This window comes from Myiozetetes cayanensis, unplaced genomic scaffold, assembly GCF_022539395.1.
Source record: "Myiozetetes cayanensis isolate MyiCay16 unplaced genomic scaffold, myiCay2020 scf9, whole genome shotgun sequence".
In the NCBI taxonomy this organism is placed as follows: Eukaryota; Metazoa; Chordata; class Aves; order Passeriformes; family Tyrannidae; genus Myiozetetes; species Myiozetetes cayanensis.
In genome coordinates this window covers 11,399,795-11,415,643 of record NW_026088185.1, presented here as the reverse complement: position 1 = coordinate 11,415,643, position 15,849 = coordinate 11,399,795, and the positions used below count along the sequence as shown (strand labels likewise).

At 41.1% G+C, this 15,849-nt stretch overlaps 1 protein-coding gene across 1 annotated transcript; it reads left to right on the top strand.

Moving 5' to 3' along the window:
* The first annotated feature begins 2,431 nt into the window (after window positions 1–2,431).
* Window positions 2,432–12,740, top strand: SUMO1 (small ubiquitin like modifier 1). The gene is made up of 5 exons (XM_050340645.1): window positions 2,432–2,577; window positions 7,662–7,736; window positions 8,936–9,013; window positions 10,876–10,947; window positions 11,873–12,740. Exons 1-5 carry the CDS (start codon window positions 2,566–2,568, stop codon window positions 11,939–11,941), a joined length of 306 nt encoding a protein of 101 aa, XP_050196602.1. The 5' UTR covers window positions 2,432–2,565; the 3' UTR covers window positions 11,942–12,740.
* The last annotated feature ends 3,109 nt before the right edge of the window (window positions 12,741–15,849 follow it).

The window sequence follows — 15,849 nt, the reverse complement described above, 5'->3', positions numbered from 1 at the left end:
AAGTACTGAGTTTCTGGTGCTATTGGCTCAGGGCAGTATTACTATTATGTAAGAGTAAATGTTACGTACCTGTCTGCTTTAGAACATTGCATTGATCCTGTTTGCTAGCACAGGCAAACAAGCTGGCATTATGAGATTACAGATCATTCTTAGGTTAAAGTCTGATTTTAAAAGAATCTGTTTTTGATGGACTGAAGAAGCTTTGCACAGACCATATGAGTGGGCCAATAATTTTTAGAAAACCACTCATAGCTCCTGGCCCCTAAACGATATACACAGCTTTGAAGAAATTAGCAGCAATTGAAGGAACAGAGGGGAACTTTATTGACTCCAGGTGACTGACATTATGTGCACATGAGGAAATAAGAGACATAACGAAACACCTGAGAAAGGAGTGAGGTTCTTAGGGCAAGTGGTCTTGATAAGTGCATGCAAATGCAAGGCTAACTTTGGGGTTTTGTGGAAAGAAGCTTGTGTGAGTATATTTTGTAGCCTGAAGAGGTAATGCATCCACAACTGAGTAAAAGGGAGTCAAGAGAAGTGGTATTAGTTGGTATGTGTGCAGATAAGCATATTTTAAGATTTTGCCTTTATAGTTGTCTATAGGGATAGATAACTGCACTCTGACTCATGTCAGTGTTAGCTTTTATTGTGGGATTACATGGAAAACTTGGTTTTGTGCCAGTGTCTGAGACTTTGGCCTTATCACTGTAAGGCTACTTTCCCTGTTTAAAGCTGCTTTAATTTATGGAAAGCAGTAATGTTCAGGACAGAGAAAGTATTTGTCATTTTCTATTCTGTTAGTATTGTGTGTTCCTGTGAAGCCCATGAATGGCTTATTTTGGTGCTTTGTTTAGAGTTATCAAGCTCATAATGAGCTCTTACTGTGAGCTTGGCACAGTGTGAACATATTTGGCTTCCCTGCCTGCTAGGTCTTGCCTAAGAAAGATCATCTTCATTCTGTAGCTCTGTATAGCATCTGTTTTGATTCTCTTTATTTATTTTTTGCCTCCCCTGTTAATTCTGAATTGTTTTAACAGTTGTGATTAAAACTAATGCCCATGAGTCTAGATACCAAGTGTTTCACTGGCTAGTAAAAGTGCATCCCTCGGCGTAGCTGTGTTTGGAACTCTGCATTCAGTAGTGAAATGCAGCAATGCAGGCACAGAGTGCAGCGTGTTTGGTGTTTTTACAAAGGAACATGGCACGCAGAGCATTGAAATGCTTGTGTTGATGAATGTGCTCTGCCCAGAGTAATTTCTTAGCCAAGGTAGCCAATAAAGTTAATCTCGTGTTTCAGCAGAGCTAACTTCTCTTGATCCATTTATTTTACATTCATTTTATTTTATGGTTCTCACGGGTGGCTTTTTTTCTCCTGGCTGGCCATTAGATCTAAGCACGTGCCTATTCCAGCAGAGATGCCGTGCAGGAGTTGCATTAGTTGTTGTAAAGGGGACATTACTACTACACACTATAATCTAAGCAGTTTGCAGTCTAAATGTAATCTGTTTAGGTGCAGGTGTTGCTTCTTGTGCAGACCTCTAAACAGCCGTGCTGTGCCCATGTAAAGCAGGACACCTGTTCTGTGCCAGTGGGGTTTATCACTGCAAGTTTGTGCAAATGCAACTGCCTGGGTACAGATTTGCCTAATACGTGCAGATCCTGTTGTTTGCATGGTTGTGATGACTAAAAAAAAAAAAAAAAAGGCAAACTGTGCCTAAATAGAGAAATGAGTTTTGCTGTGAAATATTATCTGTTAGTAAAAGCCTTAGTAGGGTAAGCTTACCTTAGAGGTAGGCATAATGGTAGGGGCTTTTTCTCCAAGATCTGCTGTCGTGGGAAGGGTTATGTGACTTCACAGAATCACAGCATCACAAATTGTTAAGAGATCGAAGGGACCTTTGGAAATTACTTAGTCCAACCCCCTTGCCAAGGCAGGGTCACCTGGAGCAGGTGGCACAAGAATGCATCCAGGTGTGTTTGGAATGTCTCTCTACAGGGAGACTCCACAAACTCTGTAGGGAGCCTGTTCGAGTTCTCGGCCACTCTCAGTGTGAAGAACTTCTCGCCCATGTTGAGGAAAAACTTCTTGTGTGTTATTTTGTGTTTAAGTTTATGTCCATTGCTCCTCGTGTCACTGGGCACCATCCTCTTGGCATCCGCCTCTGAGATATTTATATGCATTAATGAATCGCCTCTCCGTCTTGTTTAGACTAACCAGGCCCGGTTCCCGCAGTCTCTCCTCTCAAGAGAGATGCTGCAGACGCCTCATCACCTTTGCGGCCTGCGCTGGCCCAGCAGGCCGGGCCGCCCCGGCGCGCGGCCTTCCTAGCAACGCCGGCTGCTTCTCCCTGGGGGAGCCTCGGGGGACGAGGGCGGCGGCGGCTCCGTAAGGACGGTGCGAGGGTCCAGGAGTGGTGCCTGGCGGAGCCCGAGCGGGAAGTGAGCTCAGGCGCACAGGAAATCCCGCCCCGCCGCGGCCCTGTGTTTGCGCTGCGGGCAGAGAAAGGAGCGGAGCGCCTGCAGCGGCCCAGCCGAGCCTGCCGCACGACACGGGGCCGAGCCATGTCTGACCAGGTACGGGCGGCTGCCCCGGCCGCAGGGGGATCGCACGGCGGGCGGCCGCGGCCCCGCAGCCCCGGGGGGCGGGAGGAGCTGCCCGGGCCCCCCTGCCCCCTCCGCGGCCGCGGGGCAGCCCCTGCCCGGGGCGAACGGGGCCGCGGCCGCCCGGGGGGCGCCGGAGGGGGAACGTTCCCCTCGGGAAGTGTGTGTGTGCCTGGATGCCGATCTCCGACCTCGGCCAAACTCAGCCCCCCCTTCCCGTTCATACTAATCCCCCTTTCCCCTTCCCTCGGGCTGTTTCGCGAGCAGCACGGGGCGGGCTCCGGGCGGGGACGCTCGGGGGCCGGGGCGGTGTCCGGCTGGAGCGGGATCGCCGCCGGGGCAGCCCCGGCCCTGGGAACCCGGGAGCGCACCGAGGGGTGAGCCGCGTTGCACAACAGTTGTTTCCTTTCGTTTCCCATTTCCCGGGTGTGTGGTAGGATGCTCTCCTCCCGGAGCGGGCTTTGTGCGGGTTAGGCTGAGCTTGCCGGGTCCTCTCTTCGCCCTAGGAATGCGAAGGTGGGGGGCGAAGAAAGCCAAGCATTCTTAGCTGAGCGCTGCTTGCCGTATCAAGTACCCCGTCCTTCACCAAGGCTCTATCCTGCCTTCTCTTCGTATACATCGTATGTCCCTGTCAATTCTGTCTTCCCAATCGTGGACTTAATTAGTTACCTGTACCGCAAGTTCCTGGCTTGCTCGGCCTGGCATGTATACAGTCCTTTGCTTACAACTCTTGCTTTAGGCTATGTGACCTACTAGTGGAAAGTTAAAACAGCGTTCCGGTTTTAATTTGTATTCTGTTTTGCTTTATTTTTTGTGTTGCTTTCATAGGGCAGCGTTTTCTAACTTTGTCATAACGCTAAGGCTTTGGAAAAATCCATGTCAGTACTTCAAATGCTTCTTGTAGTGGTGTGAAGTCAAAAATAGTATTAGTACCAGCCAGGAAATTAAAAGTACCGAGAGACAAGGCTAAGCTTAGTGTAGACCGTGTCTGCTTTGAGGAACAGCCTCGGTACGTTTGACTGGCGAATACAAACCGGAGCTGGATGCGCTGGTGGTCTTGCTCGCCGCCCCCGGCTTGGAAGCACAATGCAGCTGGGGATGGTGCTGCTGCCTCTGTGCCTGGGAGAGGGCAGCTGGGAACACAGCGATGGCTGGCACCCAGTAGGACATGTTTCTACTGTGGTAGAATGCATGAAAGTGACTGCGTGTAAAAAAAAAAAAGAAAACAAACCAAAAACCAACCAAACTAAAAAAAACACCCAGGCAAATTCTGAACTACGTTTTGTAGACAGATGTTCACGTGACCTGCTCTGTAGCTGTGTGCACATACGAACCGAGGCATGTTTTAACGCATAGCAGCTTTCGTTAGGTAATTCCTTCTCCAGGCAAGTTCTGCTGAAACACATACGTGTTTTGTCTTTGGGACTGCTTGAAGTATGTAAAATTCCATGTATGTCATAACTTTTGTGGATCCATGTTTTAAAGGTCTGTGAATAAGGGCCCTGCTGTTTCATACATGGTTGGATGTTGTGTCATTCACCTGTGGGGGGGCTGTGCAACAAGAGCTAAGCAGATGCTTAAGTAATAATATAATGTACAGTTATGAGCATTGTATATCTCATTCCTCTGTTTATCAGTCCTACAGGAATAATTGGATTACCCAAAATCGTGGCTTCCTTACAGTGTCTTTTTTTTTTTTTTTTTTTTTTGGCCCTGGAACTAAGTTAAGAGGGCATCATTTGTCACCACTTATGATAATTTTGGCCTGTCTTTATACTAAAATAAGTATACTTGACTTAGTTACTTTATTTCCAATGGGAAATTGACTTTTATGATAAGTAAAAATGCTTTTGGAAAGGGCAGACTTGAAAAAAAAATAATCTAAGCAAAACAACAAAAAAATGTTTTTTCCCCTTCCTTCAAGGGTCTTAGTCTGGTTTTGCTTTCATCGAATCTAAGTGCTGTAATTTTTATCTGTTCATGTACTATTAATAAAGAATACTGTAGTTTGATTGTGTTTTTCCACTGCTATAAAAAAGAGTAAGAGTTTATTTGCTCAGTTAGGAAGTATGGTGTTGTCTATTCCTCCAGTCATTTTGGGTTTGTTAATTTTTCTTTAAAATGCTGAGCATAGTTGTGTTTGGGTTTTTTTTTTTTAGGCTTGGACATTGAAGTTTGAGCACTTTTGAAAATTGGAGGAGGAAACTTGAAATATATTGCCTTACAGTGTTTGTTTTGTGGTTTTGTTAGTTGCAATAGCAATACCAGGGTTTCATCCAAGAAACTTTGTGTGCTTTTTAGGGTCATGAATTTAGTGTTGGTATATAAATGTGAGACAGTAGTAGAATCCTTATTTTGTGCTGTTAAAGAAAACTGTGGAATGAACCCTTTGAACTTGGAGCGTTGTGGTATTTCTGGTCTGTTTGTATGGGGGTCTTTTTTCATGTACTGTTTCATGAGGCGTCCAAAGCACCAGTTCCTTTCTCGGGACAAGTAGAAGGCTGGAGGCTTGCTTGCAAATTGCTGATTCAGGATTTTAATGAATTCTTGGAGTTTAGCAACTTTGCAGTCTCCTTGCTTTCTTTGTTTCATGTTTTTGTGTTGCCTTTACTGTTGAATGGCAGCGTAGTTCACTGACAGACTGCAGAGAGCTGTTTAAGACTTGCTGGGTCTTGTGTTCTGATTTAAAATATTTTGCTCCTATTTTAAGCTTTAGTTATTGGCACTGTCAGCATTGATTTGATATTATTTCTCTTCTCCTGAAGTTCTTCAGTTTCCTGAAGAAAGCTCTCTTTGCTCTTATTTGGTGGGTGAGAGGTTGCTGGGGCTTTAAATGAGCATCTTTATGGCTTGAAGACGCCAGTTCCCTCTGCTTATTCTACTGTTTGCCGCTTCCCCTGTTTGTTTTTAGTACTACAGCCCTCTTTCCTTGAGGGTAGGAATCAAACATGAATCATAGTTTCCCACTCCTATTGGCCAGAGGCACTGTCATAGTAGCGATGATAATTAGTAATACCTTGTACAGGGTGATTTGGTTTGGAAATCTAAGTAGGTAGATCTGTTACAGTGCACAGAATTATATAACTGCTACAAATACCTCTACTGCTGGGGTAATGCAATTTGTAAGGTAAACTTAGTGACTGACCTGAGACATCATGTAAAGGAACAGTGTGTTCTTACAAATTCTTTCAGTGATAGTGAAACAGGAGCCAGTTTCGAAGTTACAGATTTCAGATCTATAGAGATTAGAATCTCATTTTGATTCCTAGAGGTTAGTAATCCTCTAATTAAACATGCTGTTTGTGTAAATTATCAGAAAAAGTTGCAGGTTCTTGGTTTTGCTTCTTTCTGGTCAGGAATGGAAACCATTTTATTTCTATTCCTGCAAATAGTCCCATGAGCTTAGAGTCCATGTATGTTAGAAAGGCAAAACTTTGGTGGGGAACACCGGTTGATGTGACTGTGTTATCCATGGAGACTCCTTTCATGTTTCAGAAGTGACTTGCTTGAAGACCTGAGGGTGTCTAGTTTCTTGACAGCTCGGGTTCAGATTCTGGGTTTGAGACTGAAGGGTGATGAATCAGTCCTAGCAGTTCAGGTTGTGCCCAGGTAGGTATTTAAAAGAAGAAAAGGTATTTAAACCAGGTGGAGTCTCTGGCTCATACTTTTTGTCATTGCAGAAATCGAATTGATCTGGGTTGAGGCAGTGAGTCAAAGCGATACAAAGAGCACTTCCTCTTGTTCTTTGCTCCAGACCGAGAGTACAGATGGGAAAGGTGTTTGCAGACTTGCCCTGTGCTCTTCCCCGAACTCTTAACATTCAAAGAAGTTGTGCATGTTTAACCTCTTTAAGGAGGAAAAAACCCCCAAACCTTAAAAAGGCTTGTCTGCCATTTTAATCTGGAGATAGAGACCTGTCTGGATGGACTTAATAGAGAAGGTTAGTATCAGGTTTTGATGCTTGATCATAAAGTTGAAGTCTAACCGTACAAGGGGTATTTCTGTATACTTGGCCAAAAGTCCCTTTAGGGCTGGGAAAAAGCCTGTAGTAGGCACATGTACATATTTTGGTTATTTTATCTACTATGTTAAGCGATAAAATATGGAAAGAAGATCTGAAACACAATCAGCAGGGTATCCATACTTCTGACTGCTTGGGAACAATTTTTCACTGAGCACCATCTAGACCTGAGGCACTGTCTGTGTAAAATCCTTTTTTGCTGCAGTGAAACATAACGAAAGGGCTGACCCAGAATATGTAGTGACAGGCAAGGAATGGGGTTTATAGTACCTGATCTCTTACTTGTTTTGTGTATCGACTGCGAACATGAAAACTTTGATGTTCTTAACTCACGTCTTAGAGTGCATAACACTTCCCTTTTGATGAGATTTAGTGCTCAAGTAGTTGAATCAAACTTGTCTGTACAGTTGATTCTTATCCTGGAAAGATAACAAAACACTATAGTTCTTGGAACTGCAACTTCTACAACTTTTCAGAATCGTGGTCTTAAAACAAACGTGCTAGAAGGAAGCTGTTGCTTGATGTTGTTTTGTTGTCATAGAAAAGAAGGTGGCTGACCATCCTTTTGAAAGTAGTGCAGTAGATTTTGATGCAGTAGGTTGAAAAATGCATGCATGGGTCGCTCCAAGTGGATAGGGTGTCACAAGTGCTTTCTGTTTACTCTCCTCAGTGTTCTTTTTTCTGTCAAATATCTGAGCATCTTACTACACTTCCTGTGTTTCTGTTTTGCAGTTTGTTTGTTGTCCAAGAGTTTGTGGTATAAAATAATACCTTTCTGTGTGTCATCTATTTCCAAATGATTCTTCTCTTTTCTCTTGCCATTTTTACAGTGTTTCTCATCTGTCATTAATTAAACTTTTCACAGGCAGACAGACAGCCCTTCATAATGTTGAAAGATTGCTGGGTTTTTTGTGCACATACAGCGAAAAAGACACCTTGAGTAGTCTGATTTCATGCAACAAAGAGGATGACAGCGACCATACTGTCCAGTGAAAATAAAGAAGTGTTGAACTGATCATAGTTTTTTATGTTGCAGGAAGCAAAACCTTCAGCTGAGGACTTAGGAGATAAGAAAGAAGGGGAGTACATCAAACTCAAAGTTATTGGGCAGGTGAGTTTCTACATAATTGCTTGTTGACACTTGGTAGAGGTGTCAGTTTTTGTGTGGTACAAGTGACCAAATGAAAGCTGATGCTCCAGGTTCTTCAGCGAGGATCCTCCCCTGCCATAAACTACTTCAGTTGCCAGAAATGTGTGTTAGGGTACTCTGGTGGGGAGTTTTGTGATGCATTGAGAGATATGAGTTATTTGATTGTATGATTATATGATGCATTGAGGATGTGGCAAAATTGATAAATTCAGGTCTCCGGAGTTGGTGGAGTGCATTAGGCATGAAGTCAGTTTTCTTGGAGAGGGATAGGAAAAGGATTCTGTTGGCTGGTGTGTTCATAGACGTGAATGGTGGATTATAAGTCTGCATTCAAGCCGCGTTGGAATGTGAATGTCGAGATGTTTCTTGAACAGAAGTCCTTCTGTGCAAAGAACCCCCTCGCTCAGATGACTTAACTGGGATTGTTTGTTGGAGCAGTATTGTTTGTTGCTGTTGGGTGGAGACAGATGACTTAAAGTAGGACTAACAGAAACTACTTTACCTCTTGCTGGATTAATCAGCAATGATAAGAACACATTCAAAAACCGAAAGTTACCCGCATGAACCTTTTGCAGTCTGTTTTAACTCTGTAGCCATTTTGACAGTTGTAGAGACTCGCATCTTACGGCTGGTAGGAAGGACTACAGAATAACGAGTCTTAAGATTTCTCCTCAGGTTAGTGTTGTGTTGCCAAGTTTGCCTGTATCCTGACTTCTAGATAATTACTCTAATTGAACAAGGTTTCGTATATATTTTGAAGTGCAAGCTTTAACTTGCCTCTTTAGGAATCTCAGAGCAGAAGTCCCCTGCATATGTGTGTTTGTATTTCACGAGTACATCAGCTGGGTAAAGATGGAAGCACAGACTGAACCATGTATGGGTTTTAGTACTTTTAAATCCACAACCTCTATATTGAGCCTAAGGCTATACTATGCCATCTGTTCTTTAAAAAAGAGCTTCCTATGGAAGTACGTGATGAATTTAGTGTCTGATACATCATTCTGGAGGTTCCGATTATGATGCACCAAGGTATGCATGGTGATAGTTAAACTGCATTCCATGTTAGTTTTACATATAATTTTTCTTAATGAAAGACTTAAAATAACATAAAGTTAGCATTTACTACAAGGAGAGTTAATTTTTTTCTTTTCTGCTCTTAGGACAGCAGTGAAATTCACTTCAAGGTGAAAATGACAACACACCTCAAGAAACTCAAAGAATCATACTGTCAAAGACAGGTTTGTGAAATAATGACACTGCCTTTAAAAAAAGCAAAAACCCAAACTACTTTTCTCTCTGTTCTTTCAAATAAAGACTTTTGAGGTATCTGACAGTACAAATGTAATGGATCTCCTAAATTTCTTTTGACAAGTAAAGGTATTCCTGTGTAAGACCCTTGTGAAGTTTGTAGTAAGTTAAAATTACTGCTTGAAAGTATGTAGTGGCTGCTCAGACATTTGTTTTAAAATGTCCAGGCATGCATTTATAGTTGCTGTAAAATCTTTTGTTTCTAAATAAAATTCCCTTAAAGCTGTAGAATGCTGCAGCTTAGGATGAGAGCAGCCTTAGGCATTGTTACAGCCATTAATATGGTAATCAAGTAACACCAGTTACTGTCCCCTAAGTTAAAGGTAAATCTGCAATACTAATTGTGGATGTAGGTAAATAGTAATAACTGTGACAGAGCAAAAATATATCTTCACTTGCAGATTCTGTGGCAGATATTGTGGATTCACAGCTGCTATTTCCAGAAGCCCTGGCCTAGTTTGCCCTCAGCTTTGGGGATAGATGCCTTATGTGGCCTTTTCTTAGATAAGTGTGTTGGAGTTCACTTCAGGAGATATAAAAGTAATAATACTTTGGGATTTTTTTTTTCTTAATACTTAAAGATGAGTTGAACTTGTCATTGAAGTGTTCTTTTGCAGAATGTGTTCTTTTTTGCTATCTTTCTGGAGTAGGAGGAAAGAAAAGATCAAATACCAGCTACGTTTATAGCCAAATTCGAGTGATTAAAATTGTGATTCATTTGGAAAACTTGAAATCTTAAAATAAGGTCTTGGAAATAATTCATGCAGCAGTCTTGTTGACTAATGCAAATGCACGTGTGGAATTTGTTTTTAAGAAAAAAATAGTTGTTTGAATGAACACAGCTGTATCTCCTGGGCTGAATTCTGGGGAGTCTGTGATTTCCTTCATACACAGTCAGTGCAGTTTTTGGTATTGAGTACCCTCTCTCTAGTCAAGGGACCATGAACATTTCTTCCACGGTGGACAGAGGGATTGTTTAAACAATGTGAAGATCTGTCCTTTCCTGTGAAATTTGCCTGCCTAGTTATTTGCAAGCAGTGTTTGAGATTTAATTGATGCACAAACTGTGTCATATTTCACTTGCATTTGTTTTTCTTGTAACTTGAAAGACAAGGAAAAGATGAGGTGTTTGCCTTACCTATTGAGGTGAAGTATGATGTTCTGCTGGAACGTGGGCACACTGTACAGCAGACATACTGCAACTTTAAGTACTTTTGGGATGCTCCTTTCTCATTGTTTGAGAGCTGTCCCTTTTTTCTCCCCCTCAGCTCCTCTTTTTCTTGTCCCCAGTGCAGAGCTTTTGCAAAACTGATCATGGTAAATGTTGCTGTTCCTTCCTGTAGCCATAGAAGATTGGGAAAACAAGGGTAGTAGTTCATGAAGTAAACATCATGTTCCTCATATTGTTTTAGGGTCTTTATTAAGACTGATACACAGTTCAGAAAAAGACAAGACTTTAACGTGTAATGTCTTGGGAGGGAAGGTATAGTCAATACTTTATAAATAAAGGTAAGGGAAAAAAGCTAAGGAAACTTCCAAGTCATTGAGCTAGAACTCCAGTGAGACTCTGCAATAAACATGCATTTTAGCACTCTCATGCTTTTTGAGTCGCTTCTTTTTTTTTTTGCATGAGTGCAACAGAATAGCTGAGCTCCCTGTGTAACAGGAACTAACACTTTCTTTTTGGACTTCAGCATCGTTTTTTTAGTTTAAAACGCTTTTCTTCTAAACACATAACAAGTTTCAGTAAGTTGTTTTGTTTTTTCTCTTGTACATCTGTTTCTTTTTTTAGGGTGTTCCAATGAATTCACTCAGGTTCCTCTTCGAGGGTCAGAGAATTACTGATAATCATACCCCCAAGGAGGTGAGTTTCTTTTAGCAAGAGTGTGATAGAATTCACTGGACAAACCAAATACTGACTTGGTTAGCTTCTCTGTTCTGCTAGACCGTTAACCAGAATGAAGATCTTTCTTTACATACAGCCAACTCATTGGACTGTATTTAGTTAAATATAGTCTGACAATATTTTGCTAATTGGGATCTTTATTAAGGCCCACAGGCGGTTCAGAGAGAGGCTTCATGTTACTGCCTCAGAAGGGAGGGTGCAGTCACTGCCTGCTTGCGGAGGGGAAAAAAGCCTGAAGGAAACTTGACAGCTGTTGATCTTGAACTTCAGTGTGACTTTGGAATAAATATGTATTTAGTTCACATTTACTAGATCAAAGTGTAAATAAACAGAAAACAGCTACTTCTATCCAGTGACTTCCACCAATTGTTATGACAAAGCAGGAAGAAACACTCATAATAATGACCTTCTGAAAAATCAAACCAACTTGTTGACTGTGGAATTGAACAAGTTGCTGTCTCTGAGAGAAGAGCCGTAAGCAGGCTTTGAGTTCCAAGCTATAGGCGTTAGCTGCATTGTGAGCTGGTGCTGTGCTATACACAATGCCCGTGGCTGTACAGCTGGTGCATTCCCTAAGATGTTCCCCCTAAACGAGGGATTTAGAGAAAGGTAAAGCCCAGTGTCTTCCAGCCTGGTGTGTACTGCTCCACAGCTGGGCTTAGGCTTCACCATAAGGCTTTTGCTTTGACTCAGATATCTAAGTCCTTGTCTAAGGAAAAGGGCTAAAAATCATGAATGTTGTCTAGTGAGATGGTGACTTTTTGCCCCTTTGAATTATGATGGGACGGAGGAACAAAACATTGTATGACTTGTCTAGGACCTGCTCTGATTTCATCACACCAGATTTATAACAATTGTTTGCTGTTTTTCTCTGTTCTCACAGCTGGGGATGGAGGAGGAAGATGTGATTGAAGTTTATCAGGAACAGACGGGGGGTCACTCAACAGTTTAGATCCTTCTGTTTTTCTTCCCTCTTAATCCTTTTTTATTTTTAAATAATAGTTCTTTTGTAATGTGGTGTTCAACACTGAAACTGGCACCCCATCTCTGGGAGTTTATTTTCAAGCGTCTGGTATTTTGAATTCTCGTGCTCATTATACACTATTGTTTCTGTTTTCATTGTGCTGAACTTCTGTGATCCAGCTGCAACCTTGCTCCCCCTCTTCCCTTCTGCCCTCCCCTTTAGGAATACATGTACACACATGCGTTTGTATGTTCACTGGCTTCGTGCATTCCAGGCACGAAGGCTGTAAGATCTGCCAGGTGGGCGAGTGTTCTTAATGACTTCCATATCTGCCCTGAAGTTTTGATGTGTGACTGTTTCACTCCTGGACTATAACTTTCAGTGCGAGATGAAGTTTTTCAGAGAACTAAACTGTGGAGAAATTGTGTATCCATAACTCAGAGCTATTTTGCTTAAATTGTGCTGATGGCCCGACGAAGATTACCGAGTTGGAGACGGAAAAGCTAGAACTGTTGTCACCTGTTCCTTGCTCCAGAGATGGCTTTGCTGAAGACATAAAATTGAAAACCCTAATGATTTTTAAATCTTACCAGAAGAGCCCAGAAGCATTTTAACTTCATATAGGAATTAGTACACGCAGGTATTCATGCAAGAATGTTCACAGCAGCCAACTGGTGTTACTTTGACACTCTTGTTTGTACCTTTTGGCCTGGGACGTGGGTTTTGAATGGACATTGTCTGTACCAGCTTCATTTAAAATAAACAAGAAAAACAATTTTATAAACAACTTGCATTTTCTTTTCAAATGTTTGGAAATGAGCAAACCCATAAAAAGTTATAATTAGAGCATGCTTTTCCAGTGACTATAAGTTGAAGCCAGAAAAAAAAAATGTGCTCTGTAAATATACCTCATGAAAAACATTTATTTTCTACTTGCCCTAGTAAAATACTTGATCTGCTTGTTTTGCAGGTGGCTCTTAGAGACTACTAGCTGTTTCTTTTCTTGGTAGAGAATATTCACATGCAGTTACATACATCTGCACTTCATGCACAGAATTTAAACTGAAAATGAAACCTGGAAGGAAATAAAAGATGGTTTTCAATGTCTATATTTCATATGATATGGATGACAATGAAGTGTCATGATGGCTCACTGGGCATCGTTATGAGGGTCTACGTGTTCTGGTGACTTTGAGGTTGTAAGTGGTCAGTTTGAGAAGTTGTTACTGAATATGAAAGCTGAGATAGGAGGTTCTGGGCAGAGGAGTGTGGAGAGAAGATTTCTGTACTCTCCCCGCTTCAGCTTTTTTGCAGATAAATAGGGCTTTTTCGGTTTGGTAAATAAAGTTCACTGTGAATGCCAGCTTTAGTCAAAGACACATTTTAGTGCTGGCATACTTGGAAGAAATTGCAGATCTTGAGTACTTTTGTTATGGCATTTGCTGTAAAGCTAGAAACGGCATTTTCTTTCATGCTTGTGGGTTTGTGCCCTGTTTCTGATTTAGTAAGACTTTTGTATACATAGTTACATTAAGCAATTTTTTTAAAGATTAAAATTTTTGTTTATAAAATACCAGAATATGGGGTTTTCTTAAAGTATTTTATGTAATTCAATTCTTAAGGGAAGAGGACTTGCTACTGTGATGTAGAACATAGCTTCTTTGCACTCACCTCCAATGGCTTTTTTTGAATACTAAATATGTCTGCCTCAGAAAACCAGAAATAAACCAACCTTGTGATTATTACCAGATCATCTTCTAATGTAAACTTGTACACTGCTCTTGTTTGTAGACAAGTTCCTATTATCCCTCTTCTGCACACTAGGAACTGAGGTGCAGGGTATGGTAGTTTACTGGGGTCACTCTGGAAGCTGAAAGTGCAGCTGAGAACTGAATCCAGCTCCCCAGGCTTCGATGCTAGTACTCTCATTGCTGCCCTGACTATCTTTGCTTCTAGCTGTTCACTTTCCTCTTCCAAATCTGGTTTTATGTGCTCATTTATATCAGCTTTCTAGCTGAAGCACTGCATTTAGTTCTCTTGAGACTGTGGAGGAGGGTTTTCTGCAAAATGTGGTTTCAGAAGGATGAAGCTCAAGGCGAAGATTGCTTTTAGTTCTGTAACCTTGTCCTAAAATACATCTCTTTGTCGCTGGTACCATATCCACTTTATAAACTGATTTGACCTCTTTCTCAGACTTACTGTGAAGCCTCAAAGAGCCTCAACAGAGCTGCTGGTCCAAAGCCATATCTTTGCTGTTAGAACTTGATAGAACAGTAATAATGGGAAAACTGTACTCTGCCTCAAAGATTAGTTTTGGGAACTCAGTGTAAAATGAGGAGACAACGTGTGCTACACAGATGCACTGGTACCCTTTTTAAAGAATTGATTCTTGGAAATTATACATCAAAATAAAACCTGAATTTTGAAGTCAAGGAAGTTACACTTGAATTTTCTTGATTTCTCTGGAAGAGCTAATCCTTTTCAATGAATTTCTTTCTGAAAAGCTGAGCCAGAGCGGAAGGTTTAAAGCACTTGCATCTTTGGAGAATATGACTGGAAGTAAGGTTGGTTTTCATATGCTAGAGAAAAACCAAGTCTTTTTTCCTCCTGCAATTTTTCTTTGCTTACCTGTATATTAGAAGGTGGTTGGTTTTAAGGGCTTTAAAGAATGTGTTGGGGGAATAAAACCATCTTCACTGAGTCAGTTATGCAGTAGAAGTTGAGAGCTAATACTTGCTTTGTTTTGAATTGTGATAATATACTTAATATTCACTATGGTGATGTATAAAAGCTTTATTGATAAGCACATCACAAAACTCAGTTTTAGCAGATTTTCTTAAAGCTGCTATGTTTAAAGGATTTGTGTGTTCTCTTAAGTGTAAATAGGTCTGTGATCATCAGCTTGACAATATGAGGGTTTTTTGAAGCTAAATGCATAAATGCTGGCAGGATTTGGACTTCGGTTAATGTGTCAGATAATGCTAAAACTCGAATTCTGCCACAAACTTTGACTAGCCTTGTATTGTTTTAGAAGCACTACAATTGTTTACTAGTTTTTAGCTTTTCCTAATTTAAATGGAAATTATATTTAAGGATACAGTATTAACCTATCTGTGTTGACCTGTGCTGTACATCTTCTGTATACACATTTAAATTATTGCTGTTCAGGTAAATTTTCTTAAATGAGAAGATAAATTTTTGAGGCACTATACAGAGACCTGTAGGAATTGGGCAAGCTGGAGGTGGTATAAACTGGTTTTGGTTTGCTTTTACAACTAGTAGTTAATGCATACCTAATGAAGTTCAGCTTCAATTTAGAGACTGCAAAAATTGATTACTCTTCTCCACAGGAGACTCTCTACAGGAACTTCAATATAAATTGAATCTATAAATGTAACACTTTGTTAGATAATATTAGAGAAGCAAAATTTTTAAGGAAGAAAAGTTTTTACCTTGCTACAGTTTCTCTAGTAATTTTATTGCTCAATCTGAAATCCAGCCTTTTCTTACAGTAGCACATTTATTGCAACTTACTGTTTTGGAGGATTCCTCCAGAAGTCAGCACTGAGGTCTTCGTACCTTTTTGTAACCTGGTTATTTCATTGTTTCATCTCTTAACACAAAATAGACCAAAGAATCTGTATTCTGGCACTTCGGGAGGTCTGTCTGGATTAATTTCTACTGGCTGATCAAACACAAATGATTTTACTTCCTATCAGTGAGATGTACCCACAGACTAGTGCTGCAGTCTAGGAAAATAAATTTGTGATTGACTAGCGCTTGTGCCAAAAAGGAACATTGTTCCTCTCTTGAGCCAGGTTGGATCGTTGAATTTGACTGCAAGTGCAAGAGCTCAATGCAATGGCCCATTCCTTGCACCAGAGATTTACTCCTTT